Source organism: Lipotes vexillifer, unplaced genomic scaffold, assembly GCF_000442215.2.
Source record: "Lipotes vexillifer unplaced genomic scaffold, Lipotes_vexillifer_v1.1 scaffold2030, whole genome shotgun sequence".
Classification (NCBI taxonomy): Eukaryota; Metazoa; Chordata; class Mammalia; order Artiodactyla; family Lipotidae; genus Lipotes; species Lipotes vexillifer.
In genome coordinates this window covers 784,685-809,422 of record NW_006791849.1, presented here as the reverse complement: position 1 = coordinate 809,422, position 24,738 = coordinate 784,685, and the positions used below count along the sequence as shown (strand labels likewise).

General features: G+C 44.6%; 1 protein-coding gene across 1 annotated transcript in view; it reads left to right on the top strand.

Annotated features, from left to right (window-relative positions):
• The window catches only part of CIT (citron rho-interacting serine/threonine kinase), a 168,969-nt gene that overhangs the window by 98,006 nt on the left and 46,225 nt on the right, over positions 1-24,738 (top strand). The window contains exons 13-19 of the mRNA XM_007464873.1: positions 2,392-2,532; positions 4,607-4,732; positions 8,069-8,164; positions 12,447-12,563; positions 13,551-13,660; positions 14,654-14,828; positions 20,101-20,298. Coding sequence (XP_007464935.1) covers positions 2,392-2,532; positions 4,607-4,732; positions 8,069-8,164; positions 12,447-12,563; positions 13,551-13,660; positions 14,654-14,828; positions 20,101-20,298 — 963 coding nt within the window. The remainder of the gene's footprint in view (positions 1-2,391; positions 2,533-4,606; positions 4,733-8,068; positions 8,165-12,446; positions 12,564-13,550; positions 13,661-14,653; positions 14,829-20,100; positions 20,299-24,738) is intronic.

The following is a 24,738-nucleotide window of genomic DNA, read 5'->3' as shown; positions in this document are numbered from 1 at the left end:
TTTTTTTTTTTTTTTTTTTAAGAAGATGTTGGGGGTAGGAGTTTAGTAATTTATTTATTTATTTTTGCTGTGTTGGGTCTTCGTTTCCTTGCGTGGGCTTACTCTAGTTGTGGCAAGTGGGGGCCACTCTTCATCGCGGTGCGCACGCCTCTTACTATCGCGGCCTCTCTCGTTGCGGAGCACAGGCTCCAGACGCGCAGGCTCAGTAGTTGTGGCTCATGGGCCTAGTTGCTCCGCGGCATGTGGGATCCTCCCAGACCAAGGCTCGAACCCGTGTCCCTTGCATTAGCAGGCAGATTCCCAAGCACTGTGCCACCAGGGAAGACCCAAGAGTTCTTTCTTTTTGTGTTATTAAAAACATATAACATTAAATTGTGTTATTAAAAACATATTACATTTACTGTTTTGTTTTGAGTGTCCAGTTCCTTAGTGTCAGATATATTCAGATATATTCAGATATATATATATTCAGATATATTCACATTGTGAGATAGATCTTGAGAACTTTGTCATCTCAAAACTTAAACTCTCTACCTGCCAAATGCTAATCTCCCCACCTCGACCCTTCATAACCACCTTTCTTCTTCCTTCCTTCCCTCCTTCCTTCCCTCCTTCCTTCCTTCCTTCCTTCCCTCCTTCCCCTCTCTCTCTCTCCCCCCCTTCCTTTTCATTCTATTTATTTTATTGAAGTGTAGTTGACTTAAAGTGTCGTGTTACTTCCTGCTGTACAGCAAAGGGACTCAGTTATACATATATATACATTCTTTTCCATATTCTTTTCCATTATGGTTTATCACAGGATATTGAATATAGTTCCCTGTGCTATACAGTAGGACCTTGTTTATCCATCCTATATATCATAGTTTGCATCTGCTAATCTACTTTGCTTGTATGATTTTGACTGCTTTAGGTACTTCCTATGGATGGAATCATACAGTGTTTGTCCTTTTGTGACTGGCTCATTTTGCTCAGCACAGTGTCTTCGAGGTTCATCCATGTTACAGCATGTGACAGGATCTCCTTTTCAGAGGCTGAATAGTATTCCATGGCCTGGATATTCCACATTTTCTGCATCCATTCATCTGTCCCCTTCCTACTTATTCTTGAGCTCACTACTGAAAGCCTTTCAGCTAGAAATTTGTGTGAGGATTCATATCTTCTAGAACTCTGCTCTCCAGTAGAAGTGGGAAGCAACCCACACATGTCAGCCTCAGATGTAATTTTAAGTTTTCTAGTAGCCGCATTAAAAAAGGGAAAATCCTCTGAATGATATAGTTTCCTTAATCCATTATATACAAAATATTGCAGCATGTAGTGATATTAAAACATGTACACTGGGCTTCCCTGGTGGCACAGTGGTTGAGAGTCCGCCTGCCGATGCAGGGGACACGGGGTTGTGCCCCGGTCCGGGAGGATCCCACATGCCGCGGAGCGGCTGGGCCCGTGAGCCATGGCCGCTGAGCCTGCGCATCTGGAGCCTGTGCTCTGCAACGGGAGAGGCCACAACAGTGAGAGGCCCGCATACCACACACACAAAAGTAATGTACACTGCTTCAGTTTTTAAATGAATTAAACTTAAGTAAAATTTATAATTAATTTCCCAGTCACAGCAACCACGTTTCAAGTGCTCACCGGGCACATGTGGGGAGCAGCTCCCACGTTGGACAGTGCTGGTCTCGAAGTTGGAGTTCCCTTGCCATTTTCACGTTCTAAAACTATAATCTAAAGGAAATGAGTGTGAAGTTGTTGGTTTCTTACACTCAGATCTTTACTGTGATGCTGGAGGAGCTGCAGTATAGTTAAGACCCAAATAAAAATTAACTTCAAAAGGCTTCGCTGTTTTTTCTTTAAACATGAATTTGCGAGTCACCACGAACAGTGTGGTGGTTATGCCCTTTGATAGGTATTTATTTGAGAAAAAAAAGTTTATAGTTTTTATCTTGTTTTCTTGTAAAAGTAGTACAAATTCCCCTTAGGAAAATCAGCAAATGAGATGATTAAATAGGGAGACAATTAACAGTCCGGGGTAAATACATTAATACCTGGGCAGATGAACCCGAGACCTTTTGGTTTGCATTTATTATGTTATATTGAATCTAAGATGCTAATGATTGTCCGATACCCCATTATCTTCTGTACCCCAAGAAAGAAAAAAACACCATCAATTTTAATCGTAGATGCATTCCAAATTCAGTGATGTTAAAAAATACATATATAAGTGCACCTTAGGACAGACAAAACACAGAATAAAATGAAACGTTTATATGTTTTGAAAAATGGATAAAAATATCCATTCAGTGTGACCCGATTTTTTTTCCTGTTTAGGAGATGGTCCCCATCTTTTTCCATGGATAAATTGGGCCATCTCTCCCCCGTTCCTTCTCCTTTCAGGCCGTGAAAGCCAGCACGGAGGCCACCGAGCTGCTGCAGAACATCCGTCAGGCGAAGGAGCGGGCCGAGCGCGAGCTGGAGAAGCTGCACAACCGCGAGGACTCTTCCGAAGGCATCAAGAAGAAGCTGGTGGAAGCCGAGGTGAGCAGGGGACCTCCAGCTCCCGGCTCCCGAGGTGCCCGGCCTCTGGCTGTGCAGGGGATTAAACCTCGGGACTGCCCTCTCTCTGCTCCTGTTCATCCAAACTGCTTTCCCTTCCGCCAGTTCCTTTGAAACCCGAGAGGCTCGGGACCATTTTCCCCAAAGGGGAGAAGGATTTGTCACAGCAGCTCCGAGTAGGAAGATGTTTTGATAAAACCTTTCCTTCCTGTTTGTTTTCCTCTGACCCGTTCGCCCGTGTGGGAGGATTCACGTTTATGTAGATGAACTGTGATGCCACCGCTGAGGTTTCCTTTTTCTTCCCTCTGTACCCTTGCTTTTCCTCACCTTCTCCCCAACGGTGTTAATAATAATATTAATTTTCGAGGCTGCAGCTGGGACCTGTGTGTGTTGATAACTCCCAGATCTACGTTTTTGGGCCTCTTCTCTCTGTCCAATTCTTTGTTGTTGTTGTTGTTGAAACCAATTATATAATTATACAGGAAACACACGAGTGTTTTCTCATTGTGAAAAACATAGAACTGAAGAATACAGAATAAAAAGGGACGTTTCCCCTCTGCTGCCCTCCACCTCCCCTGACACCTGGGTGATGGGTCCATGGAACGGATGTGTCATAGTTGACTTAACCACCCCCTGTCCTGGGCCTTCTGCTTCTCCGTCGCAGTGCTGGCGTTGAACCTACTTGCCTACGTCTCTTTGGGGCCAGCCTCACCCACGATCCAGGAAGTATTTCCCACTGCTCCCCTGACATCTTGACTGGGTGTCTGAACAGTGCCTCCGATCTAGAAAGAACTCAGTATCTTCCCCGACAAGCTGGGTGGCCTTCTCAGTCTTCCTCGCACTGGTCAGGGCCCCCATTCATCCATCTGGTCACCCCAGGCTTGACACCTTGGCATCATCTGCTGCTTCTCCCTGGGCCCTGCCATTCCGAGAGTCCCTCAGCCCTGTAAATACACCCACACTGTCTCCACCGTCCACCCTCTGCTGGCCATTTCTGCAGGCCTCCCCACAGTGTAGACCCTCTTCCTCTTAGCTGGGTGAATGTAGTAATTTCTCGGCTTTCTGCTTCCAGGCTCACCTTCCTCCCATCTAGCTCAAACGAGGTCAGACTCGTGGACCTCAGACTCCAGGCTCATCAGCACCCCTTGCCCCATCCCAAACCTTTCAGGGCTTCCCTACATCTTAGGTGCATGAGACTCTCAGCCATTTGCCCCACACATGCTCCCCTTTCCCGTTTTCTCCAGCTCCTCTGCTATTACACCTTATGCAGTAGCCCCTCTACGCTCCACCTGGGGCCTACGCTGGCTCTCGGCCACCTCCGCACTGCTGCTGCTGTGCCTTTTTTTTTCGGTACGCAGGCCTCTCACCGCCGTGGCCTCTCCCGTCGCGGAGCACAGGCTCCGGACGCGCAGGCCCAGCGGCCATGGCTCATGGGCCCAGCCGCCCCGTGGCACGTGGGATCTTCCCGGACCAGGGCACGAACCCGTGCCCCCTGCATCGGAAGGCAGACTCTTAACCACTGCGCCACCAGGGAAGCCCTGCTGCGCCTGTTTTTGAAAGGCCTTCCCCCCTCCCCTCCGGCCCTCTGCCCTCCAGCCTCCCACATCCTGACCCTCTCCACAGCGTCCACATCCCCTCACCTGCTCAGTTCAAAGCCCTCCCTCCGGCCTGCACCCTCCCACAGCCCTCTGTACCTGTTTGCTTCATGGCCCTGGCCCTCTTAACCCATATCGTGTTTATTTGTGTTTATCTTACCTCTTCCAAGGGCAGGCATTCTGTCAGCTTCCTCTCGGTATTTTCCACGATGCCTAGTGTGGTACTTTGCAGATAGTAGGTGCTTGGTAAATATTTGAATGAATGAATGCACTCTTGTAACCTGCACAAGCAAGTACTCCTCGGATCACAGAACTGTGTTTTCCTCACTGTGGCTTCGGGTGCCTGAGACTTCTCTTCCTGCATCGAGCGTACGCTTCCCGAGGGCCCCCTCCCTCGGCGCAGGCGTCGTGCCCATAGCGGTTACCCCATTAAAACTCTCTGATTGATTCACGATCTACAGGAACGCCGCCACTCTCTGGAGAACAAGGTAAAGAGGCTAGAGACCATGGAGCGTAGAGAAAACAGACTGAAGGATGACATCCAGACAAAGTCCCAACAGATCCAGCAGATGGCTGATAAAATTCTGGTGAGCAGGAACCAAAGCTGACAAGTTCAAAGATAACAGGTTAGAGGTTGTAGAGGGAAGGGGGTCAAAAGAAGAACCAGCCACCGTCACAGGGGAGGTTATCGCCAAGTAGGTGAATTAAGAGGAAGTGGTTTTAGTGGACACCACGTCAGAGACTAGCACGAATAACCACAGGCTGGACATTTCAGCATTGGTAACAGATCCATCAGTATGATTTTTTTTTGCTCTGTTTGCTACTGCCTGACTTTTAAAAACGCGAACGTGCACACGCTGTCATTTCTGATACATTTTTATAGGAGCATTTACGTACTTCTATCAGCAGAGTTTTGTATGGCCATTAAAGTTGCAAATGCCCGTTTGAAAAAGGTGTAGGGATTCAGGGCTTTAAGACCGACACCCAGATTCTTGGTTTTGCAGAGGAAAGAAATTAGTCATGCAGATTTTTTCAGAGTAGCATTTGTCATAGATCCGTGTTCACCCACTCACTTTCTCTGCTCCAGTTGGTGCTTAATATTGTTGTTATTTTCACTTTCCTTAGAGGTAGCAGATCGTTTTTTTTAGGTTTGTAACCACGATGATTTTGTTTTCGGCTCCGACGACCAAATTAACTTGATCAAGGAAGGCTTGGGTGATGCTTGCCGACGTGTCAAAGTTTTGCTCTTGCCAGGGTGAAAGGCAGGTGAACCTTTAAAGGACTCTCCTTGGATTTCAGTCCCCAAACCAAGAATTTGATGCCACTTTGGGGAGCCTGTTTGTAGCCCTTTCCTCCCTGCCCCGAGGACTGACTCTGGAGTAGTCGGGCATTCCTCTGCACCAGAAAGAGACAAGGTGGTGAGCGGGGTGCTTCCCACCTCCCTCCCTCTGTCTCTCCCTCTGCATCACTTCTGGGAAACGAGTCACCAGCAACTATATGAACTCAAGAATGACCGACTTATAGGCGTATATACTTAATACCAAAAAGAAAAAGAAAACCCAACCCTTCAAAACGTTACATTTCTGTTTGTCTATATTCATGAGTCGTGTGGGCACTCTTGAACACACAGGTGAAAAGAGAAACCGGTTAAATTATTTTGCTCTGACACACAGTCTTTATAGATAACATCTACACACAAAAGCAAATGTGATTGTCAGTCTATCCTTTCTGTTCTCTTGTTCCATCATCCAAGTATCTCTTGGCGATTGTCAAATGTGTGAATTTTACTGTGAGTCAAATGAATTCCCACCGAGATTCCACCACCGCTACCCCCTTGCTTGGTGCAAACGACGTGGTTAAGTCTTGTGGTTGCAAAGTGTTTCTCTGTTTAATGGTGATGTGTTCATTCATTCATTCAACAAATATTTAATGAGCTTCTACTATGTGCCAGGCACTGTTCTAGGAGCTGGGAATAGAGCAGCGAACAGTACTGTTTGCATAACAGGACTGAAGAATCTGATCCAACACATGTAGAGGAGATAACGTTTTAAAAAATGACAACAACAACAAAAAATGCCAAACTGTCAAGAAGTCAGGTTTTAGAATGTCCGCTTTTCCAAGGTTCACTTGCCAATTAAAATGTGGGAGTGTAGAGTTCTGCATTCCTGGATTATATGTTGTAAACTCCCATGCATAAGTAGACCGGAAGTTTGGTCTTAAGGTTGTCAGTCCCAGGTATCTGAGTTTTCGACCTGTTTTCAGATTGATTTCCATTCCTGTGCTATCTTAGGAGGACTGAAACTAAGACAAGACGATTATCAAGTGATTTCTAAAATAAAGAAAACGTAGGCAGATTTCTTTTTCCAAGTGTATCTTGCCACCTGTCCGAGTACCTTTGTGGTTGTGACTTCATTTATCGGAAGGTGCCTTTTGCTCAAGAACCTGGTGCTTAGGTTGTGACGTATCTGGGATATGGGCAAAGAGGGGTCCTTAATACTGTTACGTAATGATGATGCTTGGAAACACATCCCAAATATCATTTGCATTAAAATATTTGCTCTTCTGATAAGAACTTTCAAAACAGCTAATTGGGGTTCTCATTATAGCAGAGTCTTTTGCTTTAATAAAAGACCTCATTGCCAGGGACCCTTTAATATACATAAAGCCCTTAAAGTATGTTTTTATTACTAAAAATCCTGTTTACATTCAACTTTTCAAGATAACATCTGTTAGCTTGCAGTAGATCTTGTGCACCTGGTCTTAACATTGAATACTTTACTGGCCCCCAAAGCAAAGTCAAATGCTTGCAGACTTTAGAATTTCAAAAGCTTAATCAGTAACATTTCATGTGTGTGTGAATCCAAAATTATTCTTTTCTCCATTTTATGGGCATATCCTGTATAATTTCCTCGTTCTTCAAAATTCTCGTAATTATTTCCATTTCAAAGGAAAATTTCAAGATAGTGTGAAGAGATGAAAACTTGGAGTAATGACTTTTGATATTAGTAATTAACTAATGGGTCCAGATTCATAAGAATTAATGTAAACGCAGATAGCTTCATTTAGAGAATGTTTTGGTGAGTTGAATGCTGCCTTTTATACGATCAGTTTATAATACGTTGGCAAATGAATTGGTATAATTTCCAATTGAATTACAATTTTGTTTGAAAGCAGAAATCTTAATAAGAGAATGAAGAGGACATTACATTTGAGCTATTTATATTACTCCATGTTCTCTTCCTATCTTCAATGTATGTGTACACGTTTATGTCATTTTTAGTGAATTTTATGTTCTGCCTTGTTCCCATTAGCATTATATCATGTAAACTTCATATAAACATGATATCATATGAACACCTCCAGATATTCACATGCTCCATATTACCAGTCAGTTAAAATAATCATTCAAAACTCATAAAGTGTTTGAATTGTTATATTAGTTTTCCTTCTTAGCTAGGGTTCCTGAGCAATCATTTTGTTAATGAGGAAAATACAAAAAAATTTTTTATCCTCATAATAAATTAACTTAAAACTTAAACTGACATTACTTTCCTCATTTAAGGCCGTCAAGACAGTGGTCAGGGGCTTTGTGCTGTACTGAATTTTCAAATTGTGTTGCCTCGTCACTCTCATTTCTCTAGGCAGAGATGAAGAGCTGCCTTTGTTTGACCTGTCGCACTGACAGGTTTCTGATCCCAGCCCACCAGCCATGTGTTTATGTGTGTGAATACTCGGAGCTGGAAAACCCAGGGCCAAGGCTTGGTGGTGGTTTCCTTTCCCAAGAGCCTTAAGGGCTAGTCACGAAGAAACAGATGCCTGTTGCCTTTGGTGCCTGTGCCAAAGTGGTGTCTCCTGTGAACGTCTAACATGCATTGGCTCTGTCCTTCCCTCGCACACCTGACTGTCTGTTCTTTTGTGTCCAGGAACTGGAGGAGAAGCACCGAGAAGCCCAGGTCTCAGCCCAGCACCTGGAGGTGCACCTGAAACAGAAAGAACAGCACTACGAGGAAAAAATTAAAGTAAAGGCACTTTACAGTCTTCCCTGTCCTTCCTCCTATAGCACCATGTAGCTCCTTTCTCTTCCCAGGCACTTCGGGCCACTTCTTGCTGAAACAAAGGACTCTCCGTGGTAAATGCTGTCCTCAGGCCATGGTGGGAGGTCTTGGAGTGTTATCCTTGGGGCGGATTGGATATCAGAAGTTCGAAAATAGTTTATTATTTAAGAAAATTTTATCATCATGTGTCTCAATTCCATCTTTAAAATGTTTTTTGATCCACTGTCACTGAGTCCATGATAATTTAGATTTAGAGAGATTCACCATCTCCTTGCTTTTAATTTCCTTCTTGCATCTTAGACCTGGAATTCTTTTCCTTTTTTTATAAAGTATATCCTTGTGGACTTTCTTTAGTGAAGGTCTGCTGGTGCCAGGCTCTCTGTTTTGTGTGTCTGAAAATGTCTCTATTTCATCCTTGTTCTTGAAAGATGTTTTGACTGGGGATAGAATTCTAGGTTGGCAGTTATTTCTTTCAATACTTTTTGAAGATATCATTCCATTGACGTTTGGCTTTTATTATTGCAGTTGACGGTCAGCTGTCAGTCTAACAGTTGCTTTCTTTGAAAGTAGTCTTTCTTTTTTCTTGTAAAACTTTGTTTTATCTTTAATTTTCTGAAGTTTTACTGTGATGTGTCTAGATGTGGAGTTATATTTATTTATCCTCCTTGAGATATACTGGACTTTGGAATATATGTATATATTTTTAAAAATCAATTCTGTAAAATTATTGGTTGTTATATCTCAAGTATTGTCTCTTCCCCTTCTCTCTTTACTTCCCTTATGAGAATTTGATTAGACATGTGTTAGATTACCACCAATCTTTTTTTTTTTTTTTTTTTTGTATTTTCCATTTCCTTGTCTTTTGGTGCTACATTCTGGTTAAGCTCTGACTGATTTTCCAGTGTACTAATCCTTACCTGTCTAATTTGCTGTTAAACCCATCCATTGAGGTATTTTAAAATTAATTAATTAATTTTTGGCTGTGTTGGGTCTTTGTTGCTGCACATGGGCTTCTCTCGAGTTGTGGCGAGCGGGCTTCTCATTGCAGTGGCTTCTCTTGTTGTGGAGCACAGGCTCTAGGCACACGGTCTTCAGTAGTTGTGGCTCGCAGGCTCTAGAGTGCAGGCTCAGTAGTTGTGGTGCACAGGCTTAGTTGCTCCGTGACATGTGGGATCTTGCCAGACCAGGGCTCGAACCCGTGTCTCCTGCATTGGCAGGTAGATTCTTAACCACTGTGCCACCAGGGAAGTCCCCATCCATTGAGTTTTAAATTTCAGTTATTGTATCTATTTGTTTCTTGACATTCTGTTTAGTTCTTCCCCAAGTTTACTAGATTATTTAAGTCAGTAACTTTCTGTTTCCTGCATTGATTTGAAGCTTATCTTCTGCTTCTTTAAACGCATTAGCTTAGTTGTTTTATGATCTGTATCTGATGATTCCAGTATCTGAAGGTCTGTTTCTGCTCTGTTGTTTCTCTTGGCTCTTTTCCATGGTGTCTCTCTTTTTCGTGTGCCTGGTCAGCTGCTCGTTTTCCTTGGAAAATTAATAATGAGAATTCTTTGAGGCCTTGAATGAAAATGTGTGCCCACCTTGTGTGTGGCTCTGGGCTTTGACTTCTTTGCCTTCTTACCCTTTGAGGCAATTAAAAATGAAGCTCAAGTTTATCTGGTTCAGCAAATGCCTCAAGTTCAAAATAGCTGGGTTTTTGCTTTCACTTAGATTTTAGTCTGTAATTTCTTACTCTCTTGCCAACTTTTAGGTGTTTTTGGGAAAATGTTTTCCATATTCTATCTAGCATTTTAAATCATTTTTCATAGAAGAACTGGCCTAAATAGTCCAGCCTATCATATAAAATAATAAATGCAATTATTATTTTACTTACTGAAGTTATTATTTCAATTCAATTATTAATAAGTTCATTGATCAGAAATGACTGCCAGCCTATGTACTTCCTTTTGAAATCACATCACATTTTCATTATGATTTTGGACTGAGCCTTTAACTAATTCTTACGTTATTGAGAATCAGATATTGTTCATTACCATCTCAAATATTGTCTCTTACCCTTCCAAGTCAGACAGTGAAGGAGGCTTTTAATTTTTGTGATGGTCATGTTATTGATTTGGTTGGTATTCGCAAAGAGCTGGCTGTTCCTTTTCTGGAGAACCACACATGTACATGCTCACACAGCATCTTCACCATCACTACCCTGACACTTTCTTTCTTTTACCCCTCGTGCTACTTTTGGTTATTTTTCATTGAAAGAAATACCAGGAAAATAACCCAGAAGGGACCACACTGTGTTTTAGTGTGACCCTCTACTTTAGTGCATTTATCTACCAGTCCTTTTTGGTGTCCAGACTTTTATCCTTGAGATAAACTGAATTTCAGAAAATTATGAGAATGTATACAGTAGTCCACTGGTCTCTTTGCATGATGAAAATAACCTTTGCAAATTCATTCTGTAATTTGGGTCAGTATATTGACTTTTCTGTCAAAAAGCCATGTTCTATCGATACCTTCAATTGATATAAATGTCTACAGTGGAATCTCTCATTTCAAACAAATTCCTTGCTTCCCTCCCATGCATCTTCTTGTTCATCCTCCTGTCAGTTTAACCCACTCAAAGCCGGGGTGTGTACATCCTTGAGAAAGGCTTGTTCCTTGTGGCTCACACTTACCTATGTTGCCAAAGTGGAGGTCTTAGTTTGAGCAGAGTCATCCTGGAAATGTGCTTCATTGCTTTAGCACTGCATAAAAAAAGAGCATTCCTGGTCTAGACATTATGTGGTCTCTGCTACCTTCTAGATGGCAAGCACTTGGCTTTATAGATCCTAGGAAAGATCTGTTTTCTTCTGTCTTCCCTCCTGGCATCTTTATGAAACCATTTCTTTTTAGTCTGCTCTGCTTTGTGTTCCTATTCCGTCCCCTGTGAGGCCATTTTGGTAATAATTGTGATCATACCCCAGATTCTGTCCTTTTCTTGTTCATAATTTTAGAATCGTGCCCTGACGTCCAGGAGAGCAGGCCACTTACCCTCTTGAGGTTCATCCCTTCTCCCATGACCCCGTCCTCCACCTCTTATTCTTCTCTGCCAACTCTCACTCTCTTTTTTTCATCAGTCAGTTCTAGTTTAAAGCCCTCTTTGAAATCTGTTCTTTCCTTTCTTTTATCATGTGGACCCCCTCCCTGTTCATTGGCTCTTTTCAGGGACTGTGTCCCCATGAGCTATGAAGGACCCATCACAATAGATAATGTGGGAAAGGCAGATTTCAGTTCCCATCTGTGACCCCAATTCTTTGGGCTTTCTTCCCAGTATCAGATGCAGTCACCATCATTCAGAGAAGCACAGTCATGAGAAACACAGGGTCGTGGTCAAAGGCTTGTCAAGTTATGATGTTGCCTTCCTTTTCTCCTCTCTTTTTCACCAGTTGTTCTGGCAGCTGGTGGGGCTGTGTGTGTCCCTCGCAGAACATTAGATCAAGCTGGTGGATGGTGACACCATTACTGTTTTATTTTTTCCTCTTGGGAACAGTAGGTGCTTACAGTGGCATTCTCAGCACTGAGAACACATGATTTCTCTTCCCCTGGGAAAGATTTCTCTTTCCAGTGACTTTTTATTTTCACCCCCAGCTGGATCAGAGGAAAGAACGGAGGAAAGAGGCTTTTTTTTTTTTTCCCCCTTTCCTTTATGCTGTCTCTTCAGTCTATTGACTCCCCACCTACTTTATCGGGGGCAGAATCCACTCGTCCCTGGCTGTTTCTGAACGTCAGCCTTGGTCACACAGACTTCCTCGGTCTTCAGCTTTCCATCCCTCCACACACAGCCTGGAGGTAACGAGATTAATTTTGTACAAATTAAGAGCAAGCAGTGTTCTGAAAACTACTGGCGCATTGACTACGATAACAGTGCCCCTAGGTAATAGCTGCAAATCGTAAGATCTCTAGAGAGATCTTTTTTTTCCCCTCTCATTCTGGAGTCCACCTCCCCTTTGGCTATACCTCTCAGGTCATTTTGGCTGCTGATTTAAAAATAAGTTCTTAGTTCACATCCTCTGGTTACTTGCCATTTGTTGGTCATACTTCTGAACCTCATCCTGACTGATAGACAGACCCCCGCTCCCTCGCTCTGCCCCGGAGTTGGGGCAGCGTGGCTTCTCCACTGCTTTTCCCCTCCTTTCCTGTGTTTCTCCAGTGCCTCTGGTTAGTCTGCCAGACACTAACTTCTCCTTTTGTTTTTCCTCAGGTGTTGGACAATCAGATAAAGAAAGACCTAGCCGACAAGGAGACTTTGGAGAATCTGATGCAGAGACACGAAGAGGAGGCCCACGAGAAAGGCAAGATTCTCAGCGAGCAGAAGGCGGTAGGTAGACAGAATTACAAAGCCGGTTTCCAAGGGAGGGTGTGTGAACCACGCCAGGAGTCCCCCACCGGAGAACAGTCCATTTGGTCTGTTTTATCCCGTGGAGTCTGCTGCTAACAGAAAGTTCTGCAACCCCTTCTCGTAAAAGCAGCGGCAGTGGTGGCTCAGGGTGGCCAGTTTTGCCCTTCAGGCCCTTCTTTAAGAACTCACGCTGACCTGCGTCAACTAGAACCCTGTCTTTCAGCACACCAACCCCCCGCCACCTCCCCGACGAAGTGCCCGGTGTCCTGTGGCCTCCCTTAGGCATCTCGTTTTCTTTCAAATCTGTATAGGCAGATGTTTCAGAAACTTGCGGCTTAAGAGTTTCCCCTGTTGTGCTTGTTAATCTACTTATTATCTCAGACCCTACTGATACTTTTCACAACAGAATCTCTAAAGGAGGGTCCTGGGAAGTAATATTTTTAACCAGCCCCCTGCCCCCCCCCCCGCCCCCCCTGTCCCTTTCCTGCCCTGGCCAATTCTTATGATTCATTAAGTTGGGGAAGCTTTGATGCAGAGAATCTAGGACAGTAGGGGCTGGGTGAGAAGGAATCACCCAGAGAATGACAAGCTCGTGGGTGATGAGAAATAGGAACTTGCAGATGCAAGTTTAGAGGCTGTGGCAGGCTCAGGGCGCATGTGGACGACACAGGGATTTCACGAGGCCTGTCAACTCACGGAATGCCAGGTTCCTCAAGAGGTCCTCCCGCGTGTGCTTACTGCAGGCCCCTTAGCTAGTGAGGGGATATGCAGTCTCTGTTTGATAAAACAAGTGAGTGCCATCGTTGGAGCAGTGAGATCTACGCTCCTCAGGGTACAGGCTAGTTGAGTCTCTGGTCTGATGACCTGCCTTTCAGATGGCACTTTTCCTCACTTATGTGGCCCACTTCCCTCTCATTCCGGTGTTACCGTCTGTGTGTGAGGTTCCAAAGATCCCCCGTGTTTCAGATGATCAACGCCATGGATTCCAAGATCAGATCCCTGGAACAGAGGATAGTGGAATTGTCGGAAGCCAATAAACTTGCGGCAAACAGCAGTCTCTTTACCCAGAGGAACATGTAAGTGTTCAGATTCTAACTGTGTGCTTGATTCCGCTTTGATCTTCTCTCCTGGGCACAAACTCTGTTCTTCTGTCGGCGGAGCAGGAGTGGATTTAACGACTCCTGTGGCAGGGCCCAGCCTCCATATACTTAGGTCATTTTGCCCTCTCTGAAGTGGTCTCACTCTACCTGCCCTCTCTTTTGAGCTGCGTTTTCTTACATGCTTCAAGTTACCATCCCATCACAGAGTGTTTTGCTCTCTCTAATGAGGTAATTTACAGTTTGCTTCTGGAGACCTCGTTCCCCAGACTCACCTCCTGTAACCAGCCAGAGGTGATCTCGGGTGTGCCCAACTGGGCCATCCATTTCGCTGTTGTGAAGTTGGGCCCTTGGCGGTGAGTTTTGGGGTTCAGCAAGGACTCTCCTGTGTTCCGGGAGCACTTTGATCTTAATCTTTTCCCCCGAAGAATTACAATCTCCTTAAGAGACCTTAAACATTCCCATCTTAGTTTAAACCAGCTTGGTAGGCCACTGTCCGATCTTTGAGTCATTCCAGCTTCTGAGCGGCCTGGTGAAGAGGTGAGCAAGGTCAACAGAGAAGTAGAAGGAGTAGCATTCTTTCTCCTCACCGCCCTCTCTTCCCCAGGGCCTGCCTTAGTGAGTCGTCAGGTGCTCCTGTACTCCCAGGAGGCCCTTTCTGCTCTCCTCTACAGACTGGAAAAATAAAAAGGTCTACCAAAGGAGTGAAATGATAGTATCTCTTGCATCCCCCTTGACCATACTGAATCCCGTTGACGAGGGACTCTGAGCGGTGGGGACTAAGCGGGCCCCAGGTCCCCATGCTGGGGCCATGCACACGAGGCCAGGTCAGGGCGGCGCTAACCTGGGAACGAGTGTGGTCCACTTGCTCAGATGCACCTCTTGCTCCGCTTCTGCCCGTCCTTCTGCGGGGGCATGCTCACCTCTCACGAGACTGTGATTTTGCTTGGCTCCTCCCACCACCCCCACCAGGAAGGCCCAGGAAGAAATGATTTCAGAACTCAGGCAGCAGAAGTTTTACCTGGAGACACAGGCTGGGAAACTGGAGGCCCAGAACCGGAAGCTGGAGGAGCAGCTGGAAAAAATCAGCCACCAAGACCACAGCGACAAGAATCGTCTGCTGGAGCTGGAGACCAGGCTAAGGGAGGTGAGAGTGAGGGGTGATCTCCCGAGGCTATTTGTTGGAGGACCCAGGGGCCCCCAATCATCCAAGTGTCAAGCACAAATCAGTACTTACATGAGAGCCATTGTGTGTGGTGGTGAAGAGTGCAGACAGGGCCATGGGGGTCTGTGTTAGAATCCCACTTCCCCTTTTTAGGAGTTTGGTAACCTCGGGTCGGGCAGGCTACCCTAACACCTCTGTACTTGAGTTTCCTCATCTGTAAAACGGCCATGAAAACGTATCTCCGTCATGGGGTCACGTGAGGATGACGTAAATTGGTGCATCTTCAAATGGGGGCAAAGTGATCCCTCCTGTATCCTGATTCATCGAGGGTCACGTGACTGTGTCCATGCACAGAGTTTAGCACATAGTACAGCTTAATGACAGTGACAGAGGCCCCCCCCACCCCCACCCCATGACAGTGGGAGACTAAAAGAGAAATCTAAACTTCAGGGCTGTCTGATGGAAGGTGATTTGCTTCAGAGGTATTGGGTTGGCCAAAAAGTTCGTTTGGGCTTTTACATAAGATGGAAAAACCCGAATGAACTTTTTGGCCAACCCAATATAAGGAAGCTGGGAAGGACAGCCAGGTTTGGGGCAGGAAATACCACACATTTGGTTGTGAACCTTTTGAGGTTGACTGAAGCTGTGACTTGACATGGCTCACTGTGTATTTATCAAACGCCTGCTGTGTGCTAATTAGTAGCCAGATAGACAGTGGTGACAAGACAGACCCATCCCTGATCTCAGGGGCTGTCAGCCTAGCAGATGGGTTTAGCTGGCACTGGCAGAGGCAGGACCGGAGTTCAGGAGGGTGGTCCTTGGAAGTGGGACATCCCGGCTGGGCGTAGAGACACTGGGCTCAAATATTTGTGATGGAATTCTTCAAAGCAGAGATGATCTCTCTTAAGGCAAAGACCATTAAGCAGACAGTCTTTAGTTAAGGACCAAACCTTGAATTCTGACGCTTAAGAATGTCTTCATTTGTACTGGAGTATTAAAATGAGGCCACTTCTCCCAAGGGCAGGAGTTGTCAAGGTGTGGACCCCTCTCTGTTAGGACCACATGGCCTGTGTGTTGAAATGCAGATTCCTGGGTGGCTTCCTCCCTCAGCTTTTTGAATGGAATCGGGGTGGGGTGGGGGTGAGGAACAGGGATTTGCATTTTTAACCAGTGCCCTGGGTGATGCTTATGCTTCCGGAGTTTGAGGGCCATCGTTCTAGGTTATCCAGAAGCCTTAGGCAGCGGTTTTACTTTTCTAATCCAGGCGATATTTTTACTCTTCAGTAAGTTTAACCACACTTCCCCGTAGTGTCAGCCTTAGGACTGTGAGTGTAAATAACTCGGATAGATTTCTCTGAGCGTGGGAACGCTGGCTGGCTGTCTTTTGCTTTCCCTTCCCACAAATGTCTCTCTTGTGTGTCTGCCCTGCAGCTGTAGCTCGTCTGGGCATTAACCTGCCCCAGGGAAGGCGTGGTGCTTTGTTCTCCAGTCAGTATAGCCAGCCCCACAGGGGCGGTGGGAGAAATTTAGGATGCTTCCTGAGGGGCTCAGGGCTGTATATGCTCCAGGGGAGTCTGGAGTTTAGCTTTATTTATTTATTTATTTTCAAATTTTTATGGGAGTATAGTTGATTTACAATGCTGTGTTAGTTTCTGCTGTACAGCAAAGTGAACGAGTTATACATACATGTATAGCTACTCTTTTTTAGATTCTTTTCCCATACAGGTTATTACAGAGTATTGAGTAGAGTTCCCTGTGCTCTATAGTAGGTCCTTATTAGTTATCTATTTTATGTGTAGTAGTGTGTATATGTCAGTCCCGAATCTCCCAATTTATCCCTCTCCCCCTTTCCCCCTCCCCAGTAACCATAAGTTTGTTTTCTACATCTGTGAGTCTATTTCTGTTTTGTAAATAAGTTCATTTGTACCATTCTTTTTAGATTCCACATATAAGTGATATCATATGATATTTGCCTTTCTCTGACTTACTTCACTAGTATGACAATCTCTAGGTCTATCCATGTTGCTGAAAAATGACATTATTTTGTTCTTTTTTGTGGCTGAGTAATATTCCATTGTATGCATGTACCACATCTTCTTTATCCAGTCCTCTGTCGATGGGCATTTAGGTTGCTTCCGTGTCCTGGCTATTGTAAATAGTGTCGCAATGAATATTGGGGTGCATGTGTCTTTCCGAATTATGGTTTTCTCCAGGTATATGCCCAGGAGTGGGATTGCTGGATCACATGGTAGCTCTATTTTTAGTTTTTTAAGGAACCTCCATACTGTTCTCCATAATGGCTGCACCAATTTACATTCCCACCAGCAGTGCAGGAGGGTTCCCTTTTCTCCACACCCTCCCCAGCAGTTATTGTTTGTAGATTTTTTTGATGGTGGCCATTCTCACCCATATGAGGTGATACCTCACTGTAGTTTTTTTTTTTTTTTTTGCGGTACGCGGGCCTCTCACTGCTGTGGCCTCTCCCGTTGCGGAGCACAGGCTCCAGACGCGCAGGCCCAGCGGCCATGGCTCATGGGCCCAGTCGCTCCGCGGCACGGGGGATCCTCCCGGACCGGGGCACAAACCCGTGTCCCCGGCATTGGCAGGCGGACTCCCAACCACTGCACCACCAGGGAAACCCCTCACTGTAGTTTTGATTTGCATTTTTCTAATAATTAGCCATGTTGAGCATCTTTTCATCTGCATTTTGGCCATCTTTGGAGAAATGTCTATTTAGATCTTCTGCCCATTGTTTGATTGGGTTGATTGTTTTTCTGATGTTGAGCTGCATGAGCTGTTTGTATATTTTGGAGATTAGTCCCTTGTCGGTCACTTTGTTTGCACATATTTTCTCCTGGAGTTTAGCTTTAAATCTAGCCAGGCGGTCCGCCTTCTCTTTGCCACCTGCTGCCATTGAGATTGCGGGTAGAGGCCTCTGCCTCGGGTTTGACCCACCTGCAAGGGTCCTGGGCGTCCTTCTCCCCAGCCCATGGGTGCAGTGTTAGCAGTTTTCCAGCAGTGTGTGTGGCGCAGGGCCCCTGGGTTCTCCCTGCATCGGGCAGCATTCTGCTCCCCAGCTTCCTCCTGAAGTGTGACAGTGATGTCACCGGCCGCTCATGGTTTTGCCAAGTGGCCTTGGGAGTTTTCAGGCATGCTAGCAGAGTCGCAGCCTCCTCCGACTGCTGGCCTTTTAATAAGACCAACAGTAAGTAGTTAGCCCTGCCACTTTTTAGCTGTGTGACATCTTCTCAGTTCCTGAATCTCTTGGGGCCACAGTTTGCTTGTCTGTAAAATAGAGGTCATAGTCATACCATACTTGTTGGGTTGTTAGGAAGATGAAATGGGTGAAGACAGTGCCTGGCACGCTGTACATGGGTACTGCACCTGCTGCTGTCACATCATCGTTGTCGCCACCACCGCAGCCATTGTCCTCCTTGTCATCCTCACTAGAGAGAGATCATAGCCTTGGCTTCGGCTGCCGTGGACTTGTTAAGGGCTCCCGGATCCAGCCGACCCGCCCAGACCTGTCTCTTGAGTTTCTGACCTGTTGTCCCAGTAGACATTGGACACCTCCACTCAGATGTCTCCCTTGCAGCTCACGTTCAACGTGTCAAGAGTGAATTTCTTACACTTCTCCTCAGATTGGCCCTTCCTCTCCTGTCCCCTGACGTGGCCAGTGGTCTCACTGTCTGTGTAATTCAGATGCCCAGCAATGTAGGTGTCACATTTGCCTCCTCTCTGTCCTTTGTTCTCTGTCCCACTCTGAGTTAACCACTACATCCTGTTGGTTCTCTAGGCTGAATCTTTTAAAGTCTTTCTCCTCTTCATGCCTATGGCCTTTGGGACTTGGTTGTCACCTTTTCCAGGGAGCCTTCTCCATCCCCTTGGAGCTGGATGGGATGTCTCCTTTGGGTCCCCGTGGCCTTTCATGTTTAGCTTGTACCCTTTCGCTTTCAGTGGGTTCTCCAAGGGCAGCAAGCATCTCTTATTTGCTTGGCATCCCCATGTCTGACACAGGGTCTGGTCCCTAGGACAGCTTGTCAGTGTTGGTGACGTCAGCAGATGTGCCAGTGTCTCCCACATCTCCATGCCTTGGACGTCTTGCTTCCTCTGCTTGGAATTTTCTTTCCCTTCTTAGCTGCTTGTTTGGCTCCTGGATTCTTCAACACAGAGATCCCCAGTCACCGCCTCTCCCTCTCTGCTGTGTTCCTATCACATCCCTGCATCTCCTGACCATTGCACTCGACCACAATGTATGGCAATGGTTGGTTTTTATTTTTCTCCCCAACTTGAAGGCAAGAGACTGTTTTTCATCTCACAATGTATGGCAATGGTTGGTTTTTATTTTTCTTCCCAACTTGAAGGCAGAGACTGTTTTTCATCTCCGTATTTCCTTTTACATAGAATTTGCCAAGTAAATTTTCTTTTTTCTTTTTTTTATGTTAATAGTGACTACCTTTAATATTTATTTATTTATTCATTATTTATTTATTTATTTTGGCTGTGCCGGGTCTTAGTTGCAGCATGCGGGATCTTCACTTGCAGCATTCGGACTTCTTAGTTGTGGCATATGGATTCTTAGTTGTGGTGTGCATGCGAGATCTAGTTCCCCGACCAGGGATTTGAACCCGGGCCCCCTGTATTGGGAGCATGGAGTCTTACCCACTGGACCACCAGGGAAGTCCCAAGTAAATTTTTCTTGAATGGACGAAAGGTTGAGTAGATAGATGGATAGATGGGCAGATGGAGGGAAGAATGATTAGTACACAATATGACCTTCATTTGGGTTACCTAATCAGAACAAATCAGAGCAGAAATATTTAAAATAAGTAGAATTCAGTCTGTTGTTCCACTTGTACTCCCATTCTAAAGGTGTCCTTGTTACTAATACAATGTTATTTATATCTGTTTACTTTTAAACGTTTTTCTCATAAGAACAACCATCGTCATTTTCATAGAGGATTCTTGCTGTGTGGTTTTTTTTTTTTAGAAGCTTTCCCAAGCATTCGAATATATGAAAGGAAGGGATGGTTTGTATTGATAAAATACGTTGTATATACTCTTATGCGTTCTCACTCCTGTTGATTTTTGAGACTTATCGAAGTCAGAGCTGTTTTGTTGCATTTTTTTTCCTTCTCGGTTGAGTGCTGAGAATTTGATTCCATGACCAAATTTAAGATGCAGATTGCACGGCAGGTTGTGTCTTGGCTTTCTCTTCAGTTAAGGTCAATGAGCATCTCTCTCTCTGTCTCAGGTCAGTCTAGAGCATGAAGAGCAGAAACTGGAGCTCAAGCGCCAGCTCACGGAGCTGCAGCTCTCTCTGCAGGAGCGTGAGTCTCAGCTGACAGCCCTGCAGGCAGCCCGGGCAGCTCTGGAGAGCCAGCTCCGCCAGGCAAAGACGGAGCTGGAAGAGACAACAGCAGAAGCAGAAGAAGAGATCCAGGCGCTCACGGTAGGATGAGTGTGGAGCTGAGGATATTTGCTCACCCTTAGAAATGCCAAGAGAGAAAAAGTAAACCAGAGAGATGCTTAATGGGCAGAAAATTGGCTTATGTAGGCTGCTTCCTCTTTGGAATTAGTAAACTAGATCAACTGGGCAATATCTGAGCTCTCCTAAGGATCTTGAAAAGTTCCTCCTTTATTTATGCATTTCCCTCTTTTTAAAATAATCATCACTATATTTTAAATTTTAGCTTAACCAAAGTCTGTTTACTTGGGTCTTCTACTTTAGTTTTCAATAAACATTAAAATAATAATAATCTTATATCTTACAGTAGTCTTTCTACCATATTTTTGTTTTGGTTTTGGTTAACCTCATTTGTGTTCCTTTTTTTTTTTTTCAAGCTGTAGATTCTGTTTCGAGTCCTTATAGTATGCATTTGGTAGGTTCTGGATGGAAATGATTCTAATGAATGAGAGATTGTTTCTCTAAAAGGGACCTGGCTTCCCTGCTCTTTCTGAGAGACTGGTTTGCTCACATGAAGAGTGTTCTCAGGAGGTATATTGTTGGTGGGCGGCCCCTGGATTTAGACCTTAGTTCTTTCTGCAAGTCTCAAAATGTGACTTCGTTGGCCAGTCTCCCACAGTTGATCCTTCTCACACAGACTGACCCAGGCTAACAAAGCGGACAGAATTTTACACGTAAAAATGCCAATTTACCAGCTTTACAGAGGGAAATACAACCGCCAAGTTGGCCAGGATAATCTTCACATTCTTCCCCTTCAGAGAACTCTACCTGTAAATCCCATTTCTCTTGGAAGGCTGCTTGGTGGACCTGGACTCTGGGCATAGAGAGCTGAATGAGTTTAATGGCTGGTATCAACCAAGTGCATACATTTCTCATGGTAACATACTGTGCTTGCCAAGCGGACGGGCACACTCATGCCTGCTGGTCAGGGTACCCCCTTCTGTGGGCAGGGCACAATGCAGCTGATGTTCAGAGTCTTTTTCAGTAAGGTACCAAATGGGTATCTTATTCATTCTGATTCATTTTGGATCCTGTCCCCATCTCCATCAGCAAACACCTGTAAACATCTCTTAGAGTAGGGTTACTTCTGCAGATGATCATGCACTTTTGTTGCTTATGATTTACCCTGTTTAAAACTAATACGTGTGTGTATGTATATATACATACATGTATATATGTATATATATAAAATATATATATATTTTTAAACTGATTTCCTTCTTAGAAGTTAGCCTTTTCTCCTCAGGGCACTGGCCTGTAATCCCTCAAATCCTGTTACCCTGGAGTGGAGGAGAAAGAAACACTTGCCTCTCTACTCTGCTGGGATTGGGAGGGAGGCGGTGGTCACGCATCTTACCCTGCCCGTTTGGAAGGAGGAGGGTATACAGTAGAGCTTGTGTCACTGCTGTTTATCTGTGGGGAAGTTAGTCTTTCAGTCCTGTCTTGCTGCTGGTTGGAATGTGCTGTGTCTAATGGCTGCTGGACGCCTGCACGGCAGCAAGTCACGACTTAATTTAGTCAGATGAGATCACTGCCTCAGAGCATCTTAAAAAAAAAAAAAGAAAGAAAGAAAGAAACAAACCTCCCTAGGTCTGGAAGCTAGGGCTCTATGACTCTCACAGATGAGGATCCCTTGGAAAATAGGGCTTGTTCACAATGATGACAGGAAAGTGCCTTTGGTCAAACAGCTGTTTGTAAGCCCATCATGCAGGAATCCAAACCTCACATCAATTTGCCTCAGTTCAGTTTGAAGGCTGTGGGTTTTTCCTCTCCCCTCCTCTTGATTATGTCCCATAAATCTGCTCATGGACCACAGGTGGCTGTTGCCTGAATGGCTTTGTTGAATTTGTTCTGAAGAATGTAGTTTCTGAGAGAGAGAGAGAGAGAAAATGGTCACAGATGCAGTACCCTGACTCTCCCTCTCTCATTGTTCTGGTCCAAGTTCAGACCCAATGTAAGCATCAATCAAATTCAATCAGCTCGATCTAAAATGATCTCGTAGGAGGCTTGTTTGCTTCATAGCAGGCTGTTTTATCAAGAAAAGGAAATAGTCAAATGGGCTATTATTGCTTTAATTCTAAGAGGTGGCCCACCTCCTCACCTGGGAGGGGAGCAGTTACCCTGTTTGGCTTCTGCCCCTGGGCCAAAAATAGATGGAGCACAGTTAAATGGAAGCTCTCCATTGAAGAAGTGTGGCAGAGGCCACCAGTTGCCATTGTTGGTCTTCCTCAGGCTTTCTTTTTTCCCACTCTCCCTTTACCCACCCGGTCAATTGCATTTGCATTGAAATTCACTGGCCATTAAAAGCTGAGATTGAGTCATGGTGGACAGCAACAAGAGAGTCAGATTTAAACAAAAAGCCATGCTTTTAAGATGCTTCAGTGCTTATTGGTGGAAGAGAGAATTTTCCACCTGGAATTGAAATTTATAACTCCATGTAGAGACTTCCCTGGCGGTCCAGTGGTTAAGAGTTCGCCTTCCAGCGCTGGGGGTGTGGGTTCAATCTCTGGTCGGGGAGCTAAGATCCCGCATGCCTTGGGGCCAAAAAACCAAAACATAAAACAGAAGCAGTATTGTAACAAATTCAATAAAGACTTTAAAAATGGTCCACATCAAAAAAGCTTAAAAAAAAAGACTCCGTGTAGTACCTTCTTCTGTGGAAGAGAATTTGAGCTTGCACACTTCATTGCATGCAGACGTGCGACGTGATGGGAGCGTTGCTCTGAATGGGGCCGCAGGGTAGAGGAACCGTGTGGGCTTGGTGCCCACCAGCATGGCCCCACGAACACGTTTCATGTCTCTGTCCTCAGGTTCTTTTACTGATTTTGTTAAATGACTAATGCTGAATAATCAAGTCAAAAGCTAGAGAGACTCGAGAAAGGGATTCTCCCAGCAGAGCGTGATGGTGGGATCCCAGAGTCATCCTCTTTGATTTGTTAAAATCATGAGTCAATGCATGCTCTCTTTTTCTCTTTTACATAACTATCAATTGTTGTATTGAATTAGTAACCCATCGGCATGATAGGCGAGATGTGAAATTGGGTCACTTAAGGTGACAGTGTTGCTTGGTGCCTGCCTTCCCAGGGAAAGGGGTGGATGCGTGGAAGCCTGTGTTCTAGGATCCTGACCGTGGATCCCAGAAGGCGGTCAGACACCTAAACACATGTTTCCTTTTCACAGTTCTACAGGTATTTTCTCTCATCAAGGTTGCATAATAATTCTCTTTTCTTCATTCCTCTTGTAACTTTCCTTAAAATTAAAGAAGATATAAGTACTCCCCAAAGTGAGTGCCTCTCTGGTTTCCAGGATGCAGCCTGTCCCTTCTGCCTCTTGCCACCCAACCCCTAGGTCAAAGTGGGGGGGGGGGGTGTCTGTGGCTCCATGGGGGGTCCCCAAGTTCAGGTTATTTTCATAATAATACTAAGCTGTCATGTGGCATTTTTCATTGTGTTAACATTTGCACCGATGGTGCAAAAGCAATACTTTTATTTAAAAAGAAATAATAAATATTTGAAAAAATCTAGTTTAACTTCTAATGTGGTTAATAGACATAGATATAACTCACATAAACAAAAGCCCTTTGGGGTCCTCAGTAATTTTTAAGAGGGTAAATATTTATTCCCTGTAGCTTCTAACACCTAATTAACACTCAGATATTTCATTGAGAGAATCCAAAGCTTGTCTTACATATTTTATTACCTTTATATATAATGTGACCTTTTGCTTTTTGTGCATTTGTTTTACAACTTATTTCAAAGGAACATAAAACACGTTTCTTGCCATTTTAAAGCTCAGATCAGTTCAATGATTCTTAGAGTACTTCCAGCAGTCACAACAGTCACAACTACATTTTGTGTTTATATTTCAGTCAATAATAAATCAAAAGCCATAATAATGGTAGTTCCTTACATTATACCTTCAAAGAGAAGTGTCATTTGATGTGTCAGAGTGATCCAAAGGCCTCATGATGGTAAATTATAATAGAAATATTCATGATTGAAATTTCAGGCTACTGTGGGGCAGTTAGGCAAGTTTCTACTGGTGTGGTGTTATTTGGAAACTTTGCTATTAGTCAGAAAGTGGAACAGGTCTTCTATCCCTCAGTCTAGGCCAGAAAGCTTTTTTATAATCATTGCTTAGGCTTTGAAGAAGTTAACTCCACCTTCAGCTTCCTGTTTCTGTCTGAGTAATTTCACACCAAATAGTCATTTAGAGTAGAGGTTGGCAAGCTATAGCCAGTGGGCCAAATTTAGCCTGCTTCCTGTAAATAAAGTTTTATTGACACACAGTCACACCCATTTGTGTACATATTGTCTGTGGGTGGTTTTGTGCTTTGAGGGCAGAGTTGAGTAGTTGTGACAGAGACTGAGTGGCCTTCAAAGCCAAAAATATTTACTATCTGATCCGTACAAGAAAAAAGTTGTT